The sequence below is a fragment of the Falco cherrug genome, chromosome 14, assembly GCF_023634085.1.
Source record: "Falco cherrug isolate bFalChe1 chromosome 14, bFalChe1.pri, whole genome shotgun sequence".
Classification (NCBI taxonomy): domain Eukaryota; kingdom Metazoa; phylum Chordata; class Aves; order Falconiformes; family Falconidae; genus Falco; species Falco cherrug.
In genome coordinates this window covers 5,491,459-5,507,518 of record NC_073710.1, presented here as the reverse complement: position 1 = coordinate 5,507,518, position 16,060 = coordinate 5,491,459, and the positions used below count along the sequence as shown (strand labels likewise).

General features: G+C 44.2%; 1 protein-coding gene across 5 annotated transcripts; it reads right to left on the bottom strand.

Moving 5' to 3' along the window:
* Positions 1 to 651: 651 nt before the first annotated feature.
* Positions 652 to 15,389, bottom strand: AKTIP (AKT interacting protein). Of its 5 annotated transcripts, none has more exons than XM_055726363.1 (10): positions 15,297 to 15,389; positions 10,686 to 10,801; positions 9,187 to 9,392; positions 7,140 to 7,204; positions 6,940 to 7,040; positions 5,553 to 5,641; positions 5,373 to 5,471; positions 5,048 to 5,155; positions 4,301 to 4,361; positions 652 to 1,572 (listed from the first exon to the last, which is right to left on the bottom strand). In XM_055726363.1, the coding sequence occupies exons 1-10, from the start codon at positions 15,304 to 15,306 to the stop codon at positions 1,465 to 1,467; spliced, it is 963 nt and encodes a 320-aa protein (XP_055582338.1). In that variant the 5' UTR covers positions 15,307 to 15,389; the 3' UTR covers positions 652 to 1,464. The 5 variants fall into 5 exon arrangements, with proteins under 5 accessions (XP_055582338.1, XP_055582337.1, XP_055582340.1 ...); XM_055726362.1 differs by having other exon boundaries at positions 652 to 1,575; positions 15,297 to 15,388; XM_055726365.1 differs by lacking the exon at positions 15,297 to 15,389 and adding an exon at positions 15,197 to 15,289 and having other exon boundaries at positions 652 to 1,575.
* Positions 15,390 to 16,060: the final 671 nt, after the last annotated feature.

Sequence of the window (16,060 nt, the reverse complement as noted above, 5' to 3'; positions counted from 1 at the left end):
ACATGCTGCACAGAAACCATTCAAGTCATCCTTCACAGTACATTAAATTAATCATTTAGTATATGGTAGCATGTTCCTTGGGAAGTCTTTGTGTATTTCTTTAAGAGCCAAGAGGTTCTTCTCAAAGAGAAGAGGGAAACATTGTTACGTGACAAGTGGATTTAGCTTGTCAGATAGAAACAAAAGAGGAAAAAAAACCCTCAAAACCCAGGACATGCACCACACCGCTCCCCCATCCTCCCCAAACACCACTTCAAATACTACCCCATGACAACAGCAGGCTCTGCACTAATGCCAACATTACAGGTAGGAGGAGCTAAAGAAAAAGCAGCCCAGCTACAAAAGGGTTAACATTACAGGTTTTGATAGGAAAACGCTATTAGGGCAGAATAAGGCGTTATGCTAGGCTACGACATTAGGAAGACTCTTGTGAAAAGCAACAGATTCTGCCCCGAGCTCACACACGCTTTTGAAAGATCTTCCCATGAGTGGAACACCACTATTTAACCAGCCTCTTTGGCACCTAACGTCCTGCTGGCTGCTAACACCCTGAACACACTCGCAGGCAAGTACGCGTGTAGCCAGGTGCTTCCACCCCGGTTCCAGTCTTTGCTAAATGCCTACAATATAGACAAACAGAGGGACAAAAGCTAGATCATGGTTTCTTTTTATTTTAAGATGTCACTACTAACACACATTAGTCAAGCTATCCTAAGTAACCCCCCTAGACAACTAGGGAATCTAAAATCTTCTAAGATTTTATTAGCTCAAGAGACCACCGTTAAAAGCTTTATTTTTAGTGTTTATGTAATAAAAGTCTAACAAGCCTGACATTCTGCATTCGCCCTGTCAGACTAATGTGCGCTTTAGTGACAATATCCGTTTACAAATCAATACTACATCATACATCATCCCCACCTTTATCTCTGGAAAGTGCTAAATGGAGTCAATGGACCAACTATTTACAATTTCAAATCCTAATATATTTACAATAGAAACCAAAAGTATTTAAAACCATTAAATATAGTGTTTAACTCTGCTATATTAGTTTACATGAACACAGCTTACCTCTGGCATCATATTTCCAATACTAATATTTCTGCCAGTAATTTTAGATTTTTTAAAAAAATTGCTATTCCTGGAGGGAAAAAATAAAAGCTTAAAAACCAACCCAAAACCTCCAGGCATTTCAGAGCCCTGAGGAATTACCCACCCTAAACAGTCTTCAGGTAGAAGTACTGCAGTGTTCGAGAGACTTCCAAACTCCAGGCAAGCCTTTAAAACCTAATGCATATGTAAAACATTAAGAGTCAGTAATCCCTTGAACAGGTTTACTGGAGTCACTGCTACCATTCTGTTTTTACTAATCCGTAGTCAAGAAGGAAACTGCTGCTTCGCTGTTTCTCCCTCCATTACATTCCCTCCGCCCACAGAAAGTGTTTTGTGCACCATCGTCCGGAAGAGCTAAGTAGGCATCGTCTTCTCTTCTTTGCTGAAAGGCTGCACGGAGCCAGGCTTTACCCACGACAGGCCAGAAACGTGCATGCTTTTGCAGTGCTGATCGTCTGGCTTCTTCTAGGTGGAAGAAAGTCACAGTCAGAATCATTCGGTACCCCAACCCCCCCCGAGTCCCACCCCATCCATTTTCTCTTTGGCACGTACAGGCATAGAAGAGGCTAGCATCGCTTCCCCTGCTCAGAGGGGAACAGCCAAGCGAGCACTGCTTTCATTTCTGGGAACGTGTGGGGTGTCTGTAGAAACACCCTGATGGTACAGGACAGTTTTACCGACTTAGTCCTTGCACTGCCACCCTATCATACCATGAAGATTAAAAGATACTTTTTGAATAGTGCCTCTTGCTTGAAGGCCATGGCCCAGCACCACTGCACTGCTCTTTGCCCAACTGCTCGGTTCTACAGAGAGACGCACCGACCCAAATCCGAACACTTCTGTCATTAACCTGAAGTCAGAACCATCGCATAGTACCTTGTGACGCTGGGCATCCTGCGGAGGAGCACTCCACCACCCTGAAGGCTTCCCAACACACATTAACATGGCAAAGCAGCAGCTATATATATATATACACACATATATATATACACACACACACACACAGTTGCTATACCATGGAGTTTCCAAATGCCTTCCCAGGATGGCTCTTCCGAGTATTTATCGCAGTTAAATGCTTCAACAGTAACTATTCCTACCCAACACCATGCAACAAACATTCAAGACAGACTACTGAGATTTCGAAGACAAATAAGTCTTCAAGCTGAGGAAGAAAGATGCAACTTCAAGCATCTGTAGGTTTAAAGTAGTTTAAGATGAGTCAATTGGATACATACTCTAGCAGGTCAAAAACAGAATAGCTTGCAGGTGTTTTTTGCATACCAGGAACTAGCCCTGCCTCCACCCTGCTATGGGCTCATCTGAGCACCTCCACACCGAGCACAGCAACCCTGGAATGACGCATCAAGTTCTCGAAAGCGGTAATTACGTGAGTAGACTTTGTCACACTACGGCAAGCCCTTTGCCTAACAAAGTAAACTAAGCCAGCAAGAAAACTGAACCTGCACTTCCTCTGCCCCTCCCCTCGTTTTGAGTAAAAGGTGTAAAAATGCTGACACAATTGCCATACCACATCAGAAAACGGCAAACAAGAGGGACCAGTTAAGCCTGAGCCTGGCAGAGTAGCTCCTGCACACGGGAGACCGTCTAGCAGAAGCCAAGTGCTCAGCAGGGCACCGGGACACTCGCAGCCTTCCCAGGGCTACAGCTCTAGAATAGCCCAGCCGTTTCCCAAGGCACAGGAATTACACAGGTAATAAACAAGGACCCAGGATTAGGAAACTTCCTTTTACAGGGAAGGAAGAGAAAGTTCTCAGCTGCACTGACATTTTGGAACAAATCTAAGGCACAGGAGCTGGGCCGTTGTTGCTACCAACGAACTACTCAAGCACTAAAGTACCACACATGCAACAGTTACTGAAGACACCAGCATTCACTTAAAGAAATTAACATGCATCTCCAAAGAAAAAAAGACAAAAGAAAAGTCACTGTTTGCTATCAATCTCCAAGACATCATACCCCTTTCATTTCAGGCACCTCAACCTGTTCTTTTTCTTTAGGTCTTTGATTTGAAAGGTAATAAGGAGGTAGAGAATGGAGGAGAGGAAGGGGGGAGAAGTATTTCTTAAAGTTATAAGAACATCAAGAACCTGATCAAAATGTTTTTCTGTGCACTCTAAGGCTGGAAAAAGGCCACCTCACCTCTAGCCCTGACTCTGGCAGTTGGGAACATTGCTACACTGAGTTTATGAGCAGCACATTTTATTAAAATCAATGTAAAAATCTCACCCATGCCAGAAGACATGCAAAAACACGAGTTAAAAGCTTGCAGCAAGGAAGACTGAGGTTTGGACTGACAAAAAAACCCCCCAAACAATTAATTAAAAAAAAAAAAAAGCATCAAACCACACCACAGCTCTAGAGCAAGGAGCCCAAGTCACTAACTAAACCACGTAGAGGGCATTTCCTTGCATGTCAGGCAAAGGTACCAGCCACAGTTTCAGAATCTTTAGGCACTGCAAGTGGAGTGGCTTGTCATGCCACTCAGTGCAGACTCAGAATTGCTGTGTGACAGCTCTTGTCAAGGGCAAAGAAATAATTTCAAGAAAAAGACCCCAACAACAACCACCTCCCCCCCAACAGCAAAGGTGTTGCTCAGGTGAAAGCTGTACGAACCAACACATCCTTGCTGTGTCAGTAAGAGTGCTTTGTGTCAGTAGTAACTCTAAGCACCCTTCAATTAGCCGACGTCTTCATTAGACATCAGTAGCATTGGAGAGGTGAGCAAGGTACTCTGCTTGTGCTCTGGTTCAGTTGTGAAAGATCTCACAGCAGAAGAGAACAAAGACGCTGGGGGCTGCCAGGTTATGCAGAAGCGGTAATGGCCATGACAAGTGCAGGACAAGCTGTTAAGACTGTCAGCAAATCTCCTCTCTCCCCTTATTCCTTCCCTTCCATCCCTAAACAAAACACATCTGCCAAGTGTGCCAACAACTGTACGGACAAAGCTTTCAAGCTAGCCAAATGATTAACTGCTTAACACACTGAAGTTAGAACAGTGACATAACTGCTTAGTTAGGAGTCCGAATCTGTTCCAGCACGCCAGCTGATCCAAAAGAGGGGCAGAATAAGGTCTGTCTCATACTCATTCATCACAAACAGGCAGAGAAGCTTTTTTCCCTTATCAGGCAATAAACCCTTCCTACAGCGAGGATCTCGACCTTGCGCATACCTTCTGAGTCAACATCTTCTCTCTAGCTTCATCATGTATAGCTGGATTCCACGGAGAAAAACTATGGAGAAAGTAGAGTTATGTCTCACTTTGTATTTTTGCAAACTGCAGCATCATGTAGAAAGCAGAAGTTTCCCTTGGGTTAGTTCGCTGAATTTCAAGTAAACTACAGGTCTGAGTTTTCAGTGTTAAAACATACACCTAAGAATTAAATTTACATTGTCATGGATCTTTACAACAAAAAGTATTTAGGTTTTTGTTCTTGTTTGCAATGAGAACCAGCAATTCAGCAGGTGCTATGTGAAATATGTGACTCATATTCATCATGGAGCTGACTGCTCCATCCCCCATGCAGTCAAGGTCAGAAGTATTTAAAAAGTGTGACCGAAGCACAGTAATGCAAACTGAGTTCAAGAAAGCCCAAAAGCAGCATTTACTCCATGGGTACCTCCAAGAGAGGTGGGGTGTTCTGGGCCTTTTTTTGTTGTTGTTGTTCGGGGGTTAGTTGACAGTTTTTTAACTCTTGGTTGCTTAGTGAAAAAAACCCAGCAAATACAAGCATCTGATTATATTTAAGATTCACTCAACTCAAAACAGACAGAAATGAGGGTAGGAATATTCAAAATATTGCTATACATGTATGAAAAAACAGGTCAGAACTTGGCAGCAAAAGGCTTCAAACCAACAACTATACCAAAACCTGTTGTTGAACCATTAGGGCATGGCGAATTTGCTCATGGGACTTACATGATTGCATAGGGATCCTCTATTTTGGGCTGATCAAATAAATGACTGCTGCATAGTTTGACACTGTCCACCACTTTACTTTTGAACAGCTGAATATCTTTTTCATACCTGCAAGAGAGAAGCAACGTTAAGTATTTGCAAGGAGGCACAGGTTTGCTCTAGAAGCACAGATAGGCTTGTCAAAGCCTCAACTTGAGTTCCTAGTGCAACCAACTGTTGAGGTAGAGACCACGAACTCATAAACTATTTAATAAACCTCTTGTTTCTGCAAGTCTATGCAAAAGTCTTTTAGAAGACCATGTCTGTATGCACTGAAGATACTTACAGCACTGCAGCCTCAGGATTCTGAGGACTAGTTGTATCAATCTTGTAGAAGACTCTGCGAGCATACATTAACACTTGCCAAATGTGATTATGATTTCGCCTAAAAAGAAAAAAAAAAAAACACGCAATGAAGAATGGAACAAACTTCTTTCCAATTATACATCAATATGTTACCACTAACCTCCATTTTGCAAATGCTCTTTTCACATCCAGTTCACCAGATAAAGGATCCACTAGTGGATGGAAGACGGGCAGATCAAAAACCAAGCGCTGCATTAGAAAAAAGTAATTTATTATGCTAAAATCACTGGGTGAAGGTCAGTCAGATGTTGCTTCCAAATACTAATTGTTTCTGTGTGAAAAGAAAGCAACTTGAAGTGATTTATACCAACTGTGAAACTGTAACCCAACACACCCATGTTACATGCAGGGTCTTGTCCTCTCTCACATGCTTATCACCAAATCAGGAAACTAATCCAGCTAACTGCACAGGCACTGGTGCCAGCACAGGTAATAATATGAGATAAGATCAGATTAGAGGAGTTTTTCTGGTTTAGCTATTTGTGACTGAAAGCTTTTTACATACTTGAGCTACAATCAATACTTTTTTTATCCTACACATTTGCAAGTAAACTGCGCAGTGACATCGCGGTGTCTCCAGTTCCGTACAGCTAGCTTCCTCTCGTGTCCGTGCATTCTTCCAAAAGAAAACTTAGTTTAGACAGGAAGGCTTTAAAGCCCTATTCCAACAGGAGAATGATGGCTGTACCAGAAGTACTAAAGTCTAATCTTCAAAAGAAACTGTTTCCTACTAGTTCTGTCCTTTTAAAGATGATAGCTTTACACAAAACTTGACACCACACAGACAGCTTCCTGACATAGCAACTTGTTCTCAGCTACAGCAGTTACACACACATCTCCCAATCCTCCCCTTAAAGGAATTTGGCCAAGGGAGCCAGCTGCTCTGCTCTGGAGAGTCAGATTGGCACAATATTATTTTATTTTTATTTTTTAACTGATGTAATAACTCTAGATACTTTTCCTTAGAGAAAAAAGAGAAAGCAGAGATAGAAAGTAACACCACACCATCTATCTCCTTCTCCCTTTGTTTCACCAACATTATCCTCAAGTTTTTTTAGTTCTTTGTTTCAACGTAATTTAGAAGAAAAACAGGCAAAAAATCCTTCAGCACTACAGCCGGCGTGCCCAGATTTTATGTTCCATTCTATCACTACTCAGAATTTGGATACTTCTTCAAGTGTTTCAGCATTGACCACCTTGCTGAGGAAGTAGCAGATCAAGAGTTGAGGTAAAGAACTGGTTGATTACTTAAGACTCTAATGCATCTAACCTCAGGAAGTTCACTCTACACCAGTCTCAGTAATCAGAGTAACAGGATTCCTCCACAGATATTAGGAAATATGTATAAGGTATCACAAATGAGTGCAGCCAACTGAATAAACTTAGTTCAAGGAAACGAGAAGCTAGTCAGTGTATCAGCTTTAACAGAAAGTCATACCTAGAACACCAGAAAAAAAGAAAAACCCAAGACACACATAACCACTTACCGGGCAGTCTCCATCTGGGTAATTATCAGGAATATAAACAGTAAACTTAAACACACCATCCTGGTACAGCCCATGTCTTATGAATATTACACCAAACCACACTGCAAGGGAAAAAAAGTTTGCTTGAGTGAAAGATTTTTTACCAAAAAAAAAAAAAAATCTACATACATAAAAATCTTAAAAGTTAAGTTTAAACTTACTTAACGCTGATCGGTAAGATGGCTGCACGTAGACACCTGGCAATTTCTGCTTTACAACCAAGGTACTGCAATTAAAATCGGTATTTAGAATAGCCCCACAACAACACTAAGCCTACAGCAAGCTGACAACAGTAAACCCAGAACTTACTAACAATAGCTTAACTGGGGACTTCTTCCACAAACTTATACTCAATTGCCAAGGGCAGATTGCTCACAGAAGGAGACTGAAGAAAACCAGCGAAAGCGTGTTCTTTAACTCTTGCTGTTCCCACCCCTCCGCTTAGAGTTACTAACGTGAAACATTTTTTCTCCTGATAAAACTGTAAGTAGAGAAGTAGAAATAAATTCTTCCCCAGTCAACCCATTTAGGTCATGTCAGTATCAAAATTTCCACTTTTCTACTGAATCCTCAGTTTCAAAGTAAAGAAGGAAAAAAAAAATGTAACTGATTTTGAAAGCAGATCTGCAGTCAGTTGTAGTTAATTCTGGAACGTGACCAAACTTTAACTTCAATTTTAAACAAGCAGTCTTTCAGTTTCAGATGAGATTATGCTGCAGGTCAAACAAATTACACTGGCAACGGACAAAACACAGTAACAGAGAATAAAAAGGACAGTCAAGTAGCAAGGTGTATTACAGATCCGGATCGAGCAACCTCAGGCATCTCATTAACAGGATGGACCAAGCCATTTTCTCAAACTTGCACTTATTTGCCATTTCACTTCTTGCACTGATAATGCAGTCACAACCTTCAGCCATCAGTGACTGGTGCACTATGAAAACAGTTTCTACCTCGTCCTTTGCCTTTTAGGTAAGTCCACTGATAATTAACAGTGCTACTGGGGCAAAATGTGCTATTTTTCCCATTTTTCAAACCAATGAGCACAAGAAGTTCCTAGTAAGTTTAACCAGCTGTAGCTGTATGGTATGCAGACACTATTGAACACTATAAGCGATAAACAAAATTATTCACTTTGTAGGTTTTCCAGTTACTTGGCATACAGGTCCATTACATTGAATTCCACATGCCTGCGCAAATACACAATAATCTTCAAGCAAAGTATTAACACAGTTCTCTACTTACAATTGCCATAAAATTCATTACTATTTTCTAATAATGAATCTGTTAAACTAGAGGAGTTTACATTAGGGTAACAACGTATTTTCGCATGCTACAGAAGAAAAACATCTTTCTTGGACTAAGAAGTCTGTGTCAGTTCCCTGAAAAAAATATTGTTTTGAGAGTTCTCACTTTCAGCTGAATGGTTAAACGCAAAAACAGAGTGTTGCATAAGGACTCCAGGGATTTTGTTCCAAAAAGCACTACATACTTGAGAATCCAGCATGTCTATTACAGAGGAAGTCCCTTCAGCTTTGTAGCACAAAACAGTTTATGTAACTTTATATAACTAGAAAGTTTTGCAGACAGAGATCTGTATGCTCCCACAGCAGTCTACAAACCACTAGATTGGATCAAATGCAACTGATCCAAAGAAAGCCATTTAAAATCACACTAGCTCCTCCCTCATAAGTTTCATGTAAAATATCACTGGTAGACAGGAAAGAATATAGTCTTTCTAATATCCGCTTAAGCTGTATCAGGCGGTGTTCAAGTGTTCCATGTAACAACCAAAGGAAGCTCCCACATCCTAACTCCATTAAGACAGTACCATATATTCATAACCATCATCCCACCAGACATCTGCTCGCTACTATTTTAAATATTTGTTTCAAAAATTTGGTATTTCTGACCAAAAAGCTATTAGGATACCTGGTCAGGATGCCTAAACCCAAAATGTGTTCACTTCAAGGCTGAGCAATACAGTGACTAAGAAAACCACATCTAAACACACTCCTGAAAAATCTCATCTCTTTTCCTCTCTCCTTCTACCTCAAGAGATTGAGACTGCTGCTCCAGAAGACTTTTGTGGAACTTCAGTTTTACTCCAAGGACTATGGAGAGGCACCACACAACAATTAGTTTTTTCTCCACTGAAGCATAAGCCCAGTGACCTAAAAAGAAAGAGGAAAAAAAGTGAAAACCTACAATTCTGCAAGGAGGGAATACTCCAAATAAAAAGGCCCATAGGAAGCATGCGTTCCATTTGTCGACTGGGATGACGTGGCAGGTGAAGCAGGCTTGGTTATTGGCACAGCATTCTTTGGAATAGAAGGCAACTGTTTCTTTGCAGAGGCTCGTAGAGGACTGGTTCGCAGCTCTCCACTCAAAGTTTTCTCTTCAGCATCAGGTCTCTGTTAGATTAAAAGAGAACCATGAAATTACAGACCGCATCTCATAAGCGTTTAAGATATGAACATATTTTAACACAGGTTTAAACCCAACTTTGCTCATTACAAGCTTGGCCAATGTATCTTGTGTTTCAGTGTTCTATTGCTGCGGGGGTGTCTCTGGATTTTGTTTTTAAACAGACTTTTATTCAGTCAAACCTAGCCTACAAGTACAAAAGTAATCAATGCTAGATAGGAAATCTGCAGATTAGGACAAATACTTAAGGAGGCTTACATTTATTTAGAAACTGGAACCAGATAGCATGTAACATCAGCTTAGAAGTCAATCTATTTCTAGCACACAGTGCATCAAGATAAATCATTTCTACTGACAAGGATCCTCATGTTCTAGACTTCAAAGAGTCCTTAGAAGTAGCACAGTAAAGCCGAGATGAAATAAGAACTTCCTACAGAAAATTTCACGTTATCGCACTTCCTGCCTGTGCTTAAGACACCAACATCCCACTTGGAACTGATCATACAGCCCACTCCCACCGTGAGAGAATCACCATTTGACAGTGATACCAAGTTTAAATAGTTTTGCTCCAGGAACATTTTTATGCTTATGTCGTCTTCTATCAAAAAAGAAAAGAAAAACCCAGAAAACTTTTTGACTTAATTGGTCACTGCTAGCAAACACCGTACTATGTACATTCTATAGGTTGCCAGGACAAACCTGCAGGCTGCAGACTTGCGATTAGGCTAGCTGTGGCGTCTAAAGGCATAATTTAAGCTACAGTGTTTTGAAGCACTCGAGACATGGACTAGAAAATACTACCTGTGTCACAAGCATCATCGAAGTTATCTCACTGGCCCTAGCACCGAATACCTAGGAAGCGATTAACCCTAGAACTATGACGCTTTTATCACTGCTACGATCTACAGAAGCAATAGCATTATGGAGGCACAGTTTTGTCAACATCCCTCCACACGCAGTACCTGGCTGAGCTCTACACAACAGTAAACAAATGTCCTAAGAAACAAGCATCGCAACCATTTGAACAAGGTGGTTTCATTTTTCCTACTTCAGATAAGAAAAAAAAAAAAATCAACAAATTCCAGAGTAGACTCCATCCACAGGTACATTGCAGGTAACGCAGCTCAAAGCTAGCTTACACTTTTATTGAAGACAATTCACAGTTCTTGGGATAAACGGCACATTCCAACTTCATTTATAGATCATCTGATGGTCTTTCCCAGCACGGCTACCACCCCTCAAAGCACGTTAACACCTTACGGCATCCATTCATTAAATACCTTGCGCACAGAACTCGTAGACATGCTCCAGAAAGGGTTCATAACGTGTATTCCAAACAAAGGCCTGCAACTTCTCAGTGTCTTCAGAGAGTCCTCGGGTCCCTCTGTTTTACACCCTAAAAATAGACACAATACATAGGCATTTATAACAGATAAACAGGACTCAATATATAAATAGGATTCAGATCCAGTTCTGCAACCAGGCTGACATTTCTGTCACTTCAGAAGAAAATTTATTGTAGTTAAAACTGCCAACAGTTAAAATTGCCAAAGCTGTATTATGTATTAGACTCCAGGACAATATTACAGTGGTCTATGAAACCATTTTTGCACATGAATCCCTGCCTTCTTTCTGCTAGAAAGAGACTCTACATTCTGCATTCCATGTTTTGTCTTGCTAACTGGAAAAAAACAAAACCATCTGTTGGCTCACCACACTCGGGGAAGATCCTCTACACAGAGAAATATGAAGTTATCACTTCACCTTCTCAGTCCAGCACCAGACAGTACCACAGTGTCTGACTCCTGGAGCACAGTTAAGTGCTGCCCCTCGCATATGCTGCTGACTCTGAAAGTTCTGAAGTGCTCCGGTTTGAAAAAAAACCCTCTGTCATTCCTGGTGAAAGAGATGATCCTCCCATTGAGTTTGCATCACGGATGTGTCATTTTGTTTTCATCTGCATTGGAACACCACCAGGAATAGACAAAGCCGCAGAACACAGAAGCTTCTCTGGAGCTTATTTAATGGTTTCACTACAGGCACCACGGCTTAGAGCTCTTCCGATCAGCAGTTCAGTAACAAGGACTTCAGCAGTATTTGGAGTTTCAGTGTGTCACCTACTGAATACATCCTTGGTCTACTCTTCCCCCCCAAAGTCTTGCTATTGTTTGTGCAAGAACTCTCGACTACAGCACCTCTTGTCTGGCATAGCCCATTTCCTCTACTCTTTCTTCTCCGGTTCTCTTAGTTTCCCTTCCCCTCCCTAAGGGCCACTCCCCAGCCCCCATTTCTGGCTACATTAACTAAGGTTTTGAGACAATCCACTTCATTCAATTTCTTTAACAGGAGGTTGTACAACATTGATGAAGGCAATTCACAGGATGCGAGAGAGAACAGCACAGGCTATTGTGGTCCACACTAAGTTTTTCTGCAGTAAACGGCACCACCTGTTCACCCATTGCCGTGATTAGTTTAGAAAACATGGTGACATTGAGATCAAAAACCTTTCTGAAAGGAAAGCAAGTCAATCCTGTTAAAAAATAAATAAATAAGCCAGACAATTTATCCAAAGAAAGTCTAGCAATAATAATTTTTTAAAAGGATGACTGACAGCAAATTGTAGGTATCCTTCTAGACTATATAGCAGCCAAGCATTCAAAAAATGCAAACCTCATTCAGAAAAGTGACGAAAATTAAATTACCCCACCCTAAAATTATCTCAAACATTCCACATGATTCTTTCAGATACTTTTTCTCTTCAGCAGCCAGAGAGAGTCTCTCATCACGCCGAGCCACTGAAAACCAAGTCAAGAGATGGCTACTGCACTGAGGCATGCCCTATGATAGCAGGAAGAAAATGTTTTCAGTTTTCCCCATCCCCTATGTGGAAAGCTGAGCCAGGCCACAGGGCTATGCCAAGGGCCTTTTCTCTTCCATGAAATCCAGCCAGACTAAATAAGAGAGCAAGACACTGGGCTAAGAAGGTACAAGATATTTTCTTGGGAAACTTCAGTGTAACCAGAGGGTGGAGGAACTGACGCACAAAGAGAGCACCCGAGTGCTAAGGCTTCGACAAGACAGAAAAGTGCTGGAAGCTGAGGTACAGGTTGGAAGACAATTAGCTGGAATCTAGAGTGATTATGGGTTTGGATTTTTTTTTTCTTTGTTTATTTTAGCCTAGTGGCTTTTTAAGACTAGGTAATATAAATCGCATTATTCCTGAAGCAGAGATATGAAATACAGGAGTTAGGCAGTACAAAGAATGATGCACGTACATAAAAAACAGCCTAACCTATTACCAGTAAAACAAGGAACTGATCTAGAAGCTTGATAATTGGTGCTAGAGGAGTTCAGTCACTGACTCCACCTTTCAGAAAGTATGCACCTCAGCAGACTTCCAGCTTTGTTGAAAAGCTTTTCACTACGGAGATGCCAATTTACAGGCTATTAAGAGCAGTTTATATCTCCATATCAAACACTACTTTAGCTCTCGCTAAACTACAAAAAAAAACTCCCAGAGACTATCCCGTACAGAGATCTTTTATCCAGTTGCTTGCTAGTAAAAAGTCATACATGATGTTGTCCTAAACTTATTGTTAAACTGTCTCCAGTCTCATTTACCTGTTAAAACACCATTTACGATTAAGAACTAATAACCTTAGAGTACCAGCTTCCCAGAGAAGGGTCATTTAAAAAGCCTTTCAAGACTTTTTAGAGTTTGTTTATTTCTAGTCACACTCACTCCTTCCAGCTACACTACCTGGAACTGGAGAATGGCATCAGTACAGGAAACTTACCTGCAACTGTTCATGTTCTCTAGTGGCTTCACCTCACAATTTACTACCCCACACTGATCAGGAGAATAATGAGGAAAAAAAATAATCTACTAACAGCACATTTAAGTTAGTTTGTTTATCCTCTATGCCAAAGGTCTGCATCAGACAAAGAGCAAAGTCCCAATGTCATTATGTGCAATTTCTAGGCAGCCTAGTCATTCAGTCTTACACGGGACTAGAGCATTTTACCATTACAGCATCTTACGGTACTGTAACTACCAAAACCATCAGCCTTCCCAAAAATGCCTATACACTCTCCTCATTTTATGAAAAGGGAATAAATACATTAAAAATCATCACCCTGTCTCCCTTTACAGTCATCATTCACAGTGCCTCACCTAAGAAAAGGCTTAACAGTACTGCTCAGTAATACTCTACTAATTTCCACTAGCTCAAGAATAGAACGTAACAACAACCCTCCTAACCAGTCATCCTCCCATGGGCTTTTTATAGATATCTTTTTCTCTGCTGCAACTAAAAAAAGGCACAACACAAACTTGTGAAGAAACATTATTTCAAACGCTGCTTCGTGGAACAGCCTTCCAACTTCTACACAGAACTGCGTTACTAAGGTCCTATCGCACCTGGGCCAATAAAGCCCCCTGCTGCCAGGCACAGCCCCTGTTGATGTTCACCAGCACTGAGGTACACAATCTATGAGGGCAGTCACAGCAAGTGTAAACTCATGCAGCGCTTCATCACCACGCTGACACGTCAAAAACCAAACTCACCGCTGATGAAAACCAAAATTTTAAGTACTTGGGTTCTGCACCTTTTTTTTTCTCTACAGTAGTTATTCTCACTAAAGGTTAATTCTATGATTTGTACCTACCGCCATATCATGTGTCATATTTTTCCACTGTCATCAGATTAAATACAACACTAAGTCAATTCAACAAAAACTCCATCTGCCTGGAACGGAGTACTTAAGTATTTTCTGGAAACAAACAATTCCTCAAGAAAACGAAACACATATGGACAAATCTATAATAGAGGTATATTTCTATGCATGTCTTTTGATGCATTTTGTTCCCTACCTAGAAGGAAAAGGAACCACCTGTACGCCTGAGAATAAACAGAGCTGACTAAGCAGAGCACTAGAGAACAATACGTGTTGATTACAACACTACTGCATGGTTGTCCAGCAACTGTAACCGCCAGTTTACACCAGAACTTATTTCTCCTCAGCACACCTACCCCCGATCTTCTTAGGGCCCAAGGACTTGGCTAGCCCACCCCTTAACCCGCTGGCCAACAGGGGAGTCGCTGAAGGAACAGGCATGCTGACCAGTTGGGCCTGTTCGCCAACCCTTCCTCCGCAGGTGGATTACACCTTTCAGGCCAACACCTGCTGCTACGGCTTCATCTTCTAACGCGCCTCTCAACGAGATCGGCACCGGCCCCTATACACGGGCTGACAGCCCGAAAGGCACCTGCCAAGCTCCAGCGGGCAGCTGGGCACCCGGAGGGGACTGTCAGCTGGGGGCCCGGTGGGTCACAGGAGAAAGAAAAAATAAAAATAAATAGAAACACCTGCGAAAGCCCGAGCCGGGCCAAGTCTCTGCCCGCCCGCGGCGGGACTCCCGACCGAGGCCCGGGCTGCGCCTGGCCCCGCACAGCGACGCCACTCACCAGGGCGGGGAGGAGGCCCGGCCCCGCTGCCGGGCCCCGGCGGGAAGGGCCGGGGGTGCCTCACACAGCACCGGTGCCCCTCCGGGGGAGCGGGCCGCCCGGGCCGGCGGACACCCAGCGCGGCGGTGGCAGCCCCTCACGGGGCGAACGAGCGGGCGCCACCCGGCTCCTCACGGCGACAGGTGACGGCCCCGCGGGGCGCACCGACGACCCGCGGCTGGAGCTGTCCGCTGCCCTCCCGCGCCGGCGGGCACCGGCTCCCCGCCACCACCACCGCCGCGCCCGGGAGGGGCGGGCCGGGCCCCGCGCTGCCGCTCGCTCACCCGCGCCGAGGCTCCCGCCGCTCCGCTGCACGCGCGGCCCAGGCCCCGCCGCCGCTCCCCTCTACCCCCGCCACTGCCCCATTTAAAGCCCGCCCCTCACCATCGCACATCCGGACCCGGCCTTCCCCTCAGCCAATCACCGCCCGGTTCTTCCGGGAAGGCTCCGCGGGGCGGGGCGCGGGGAGAAATCCAGCCAATCACAGCCACAGTCCTGTCTGCGGCGCAAGAAGGCCGGCGCCTCTCCTGTCAGGGCGCGGGGCGTGCGGCCGCCGAGGGCGCCGCCCTGCGGCTGCGGAGTGGCCCGGGTGCCTGTCCGTCTGGGGCGGGCGGGCCGGCGGTGACGCACCTGCCACTCTCTCAGCGGGAGGAAAGCGCCGGGGCCGGAGCTTAGGGAAACGAGCGTCTCCCATTGGCCGGCGGCGGGAGCGGGCAGTCGCGCCATTGGCTTCGGGCCGGGGCGGCCATTAGCCTGCGGCCGGTCCGCAGCTGCCTGGGGGCGCGGGCTGAGGCGGGCTCGGTCGCTGCCGGACGGCGCCTCTCGGGTCGCGGCCGGGGCGGGGTCGCCGCCGCCGGAGTTACGAGTGCGGAGAAAAGGCGGCGAGCCGGGCGCGGCGGGGCCCGTGAGCCGCAGGGCAGCGGGAGCCGCTGAGGGAGCTGCCGGGGCCGCTGAGGGAGCTGCCGGGCGGCGCCCCCCTCACATAACACGGGCGCTGCCGCCTCGCACCCGCGCCGCCTCCCTCAGCCACAGACCTTCGCCACGATGTTAGCAGGCTTCTAAAACCGGCGTGGCACCCGACAGTTCAGCTGGATTTTTCCCTCCTTTAATTTAATACTACAGATCAGCTTCCGATACTGCCGCTGAGA

Coding starts and splice junctions, on each gene's coding strand:
- AKTIP (XM_055726362.1), bottom strand. Junction 9,393..10,685: donor CTACGAGTTCTGTGCGCAAG/GTATTTAATGAA, acceptor TTAATCTAACAG/AGACCTGATGCTGAAGAGAA. Junction 1,576..4,300: donor AGAAGATGTTGACTCAGAAG/GTATGCGCAAGG, acceptor TCTTCCACCTAG/AAGAAGCCAGACGATCAGCA.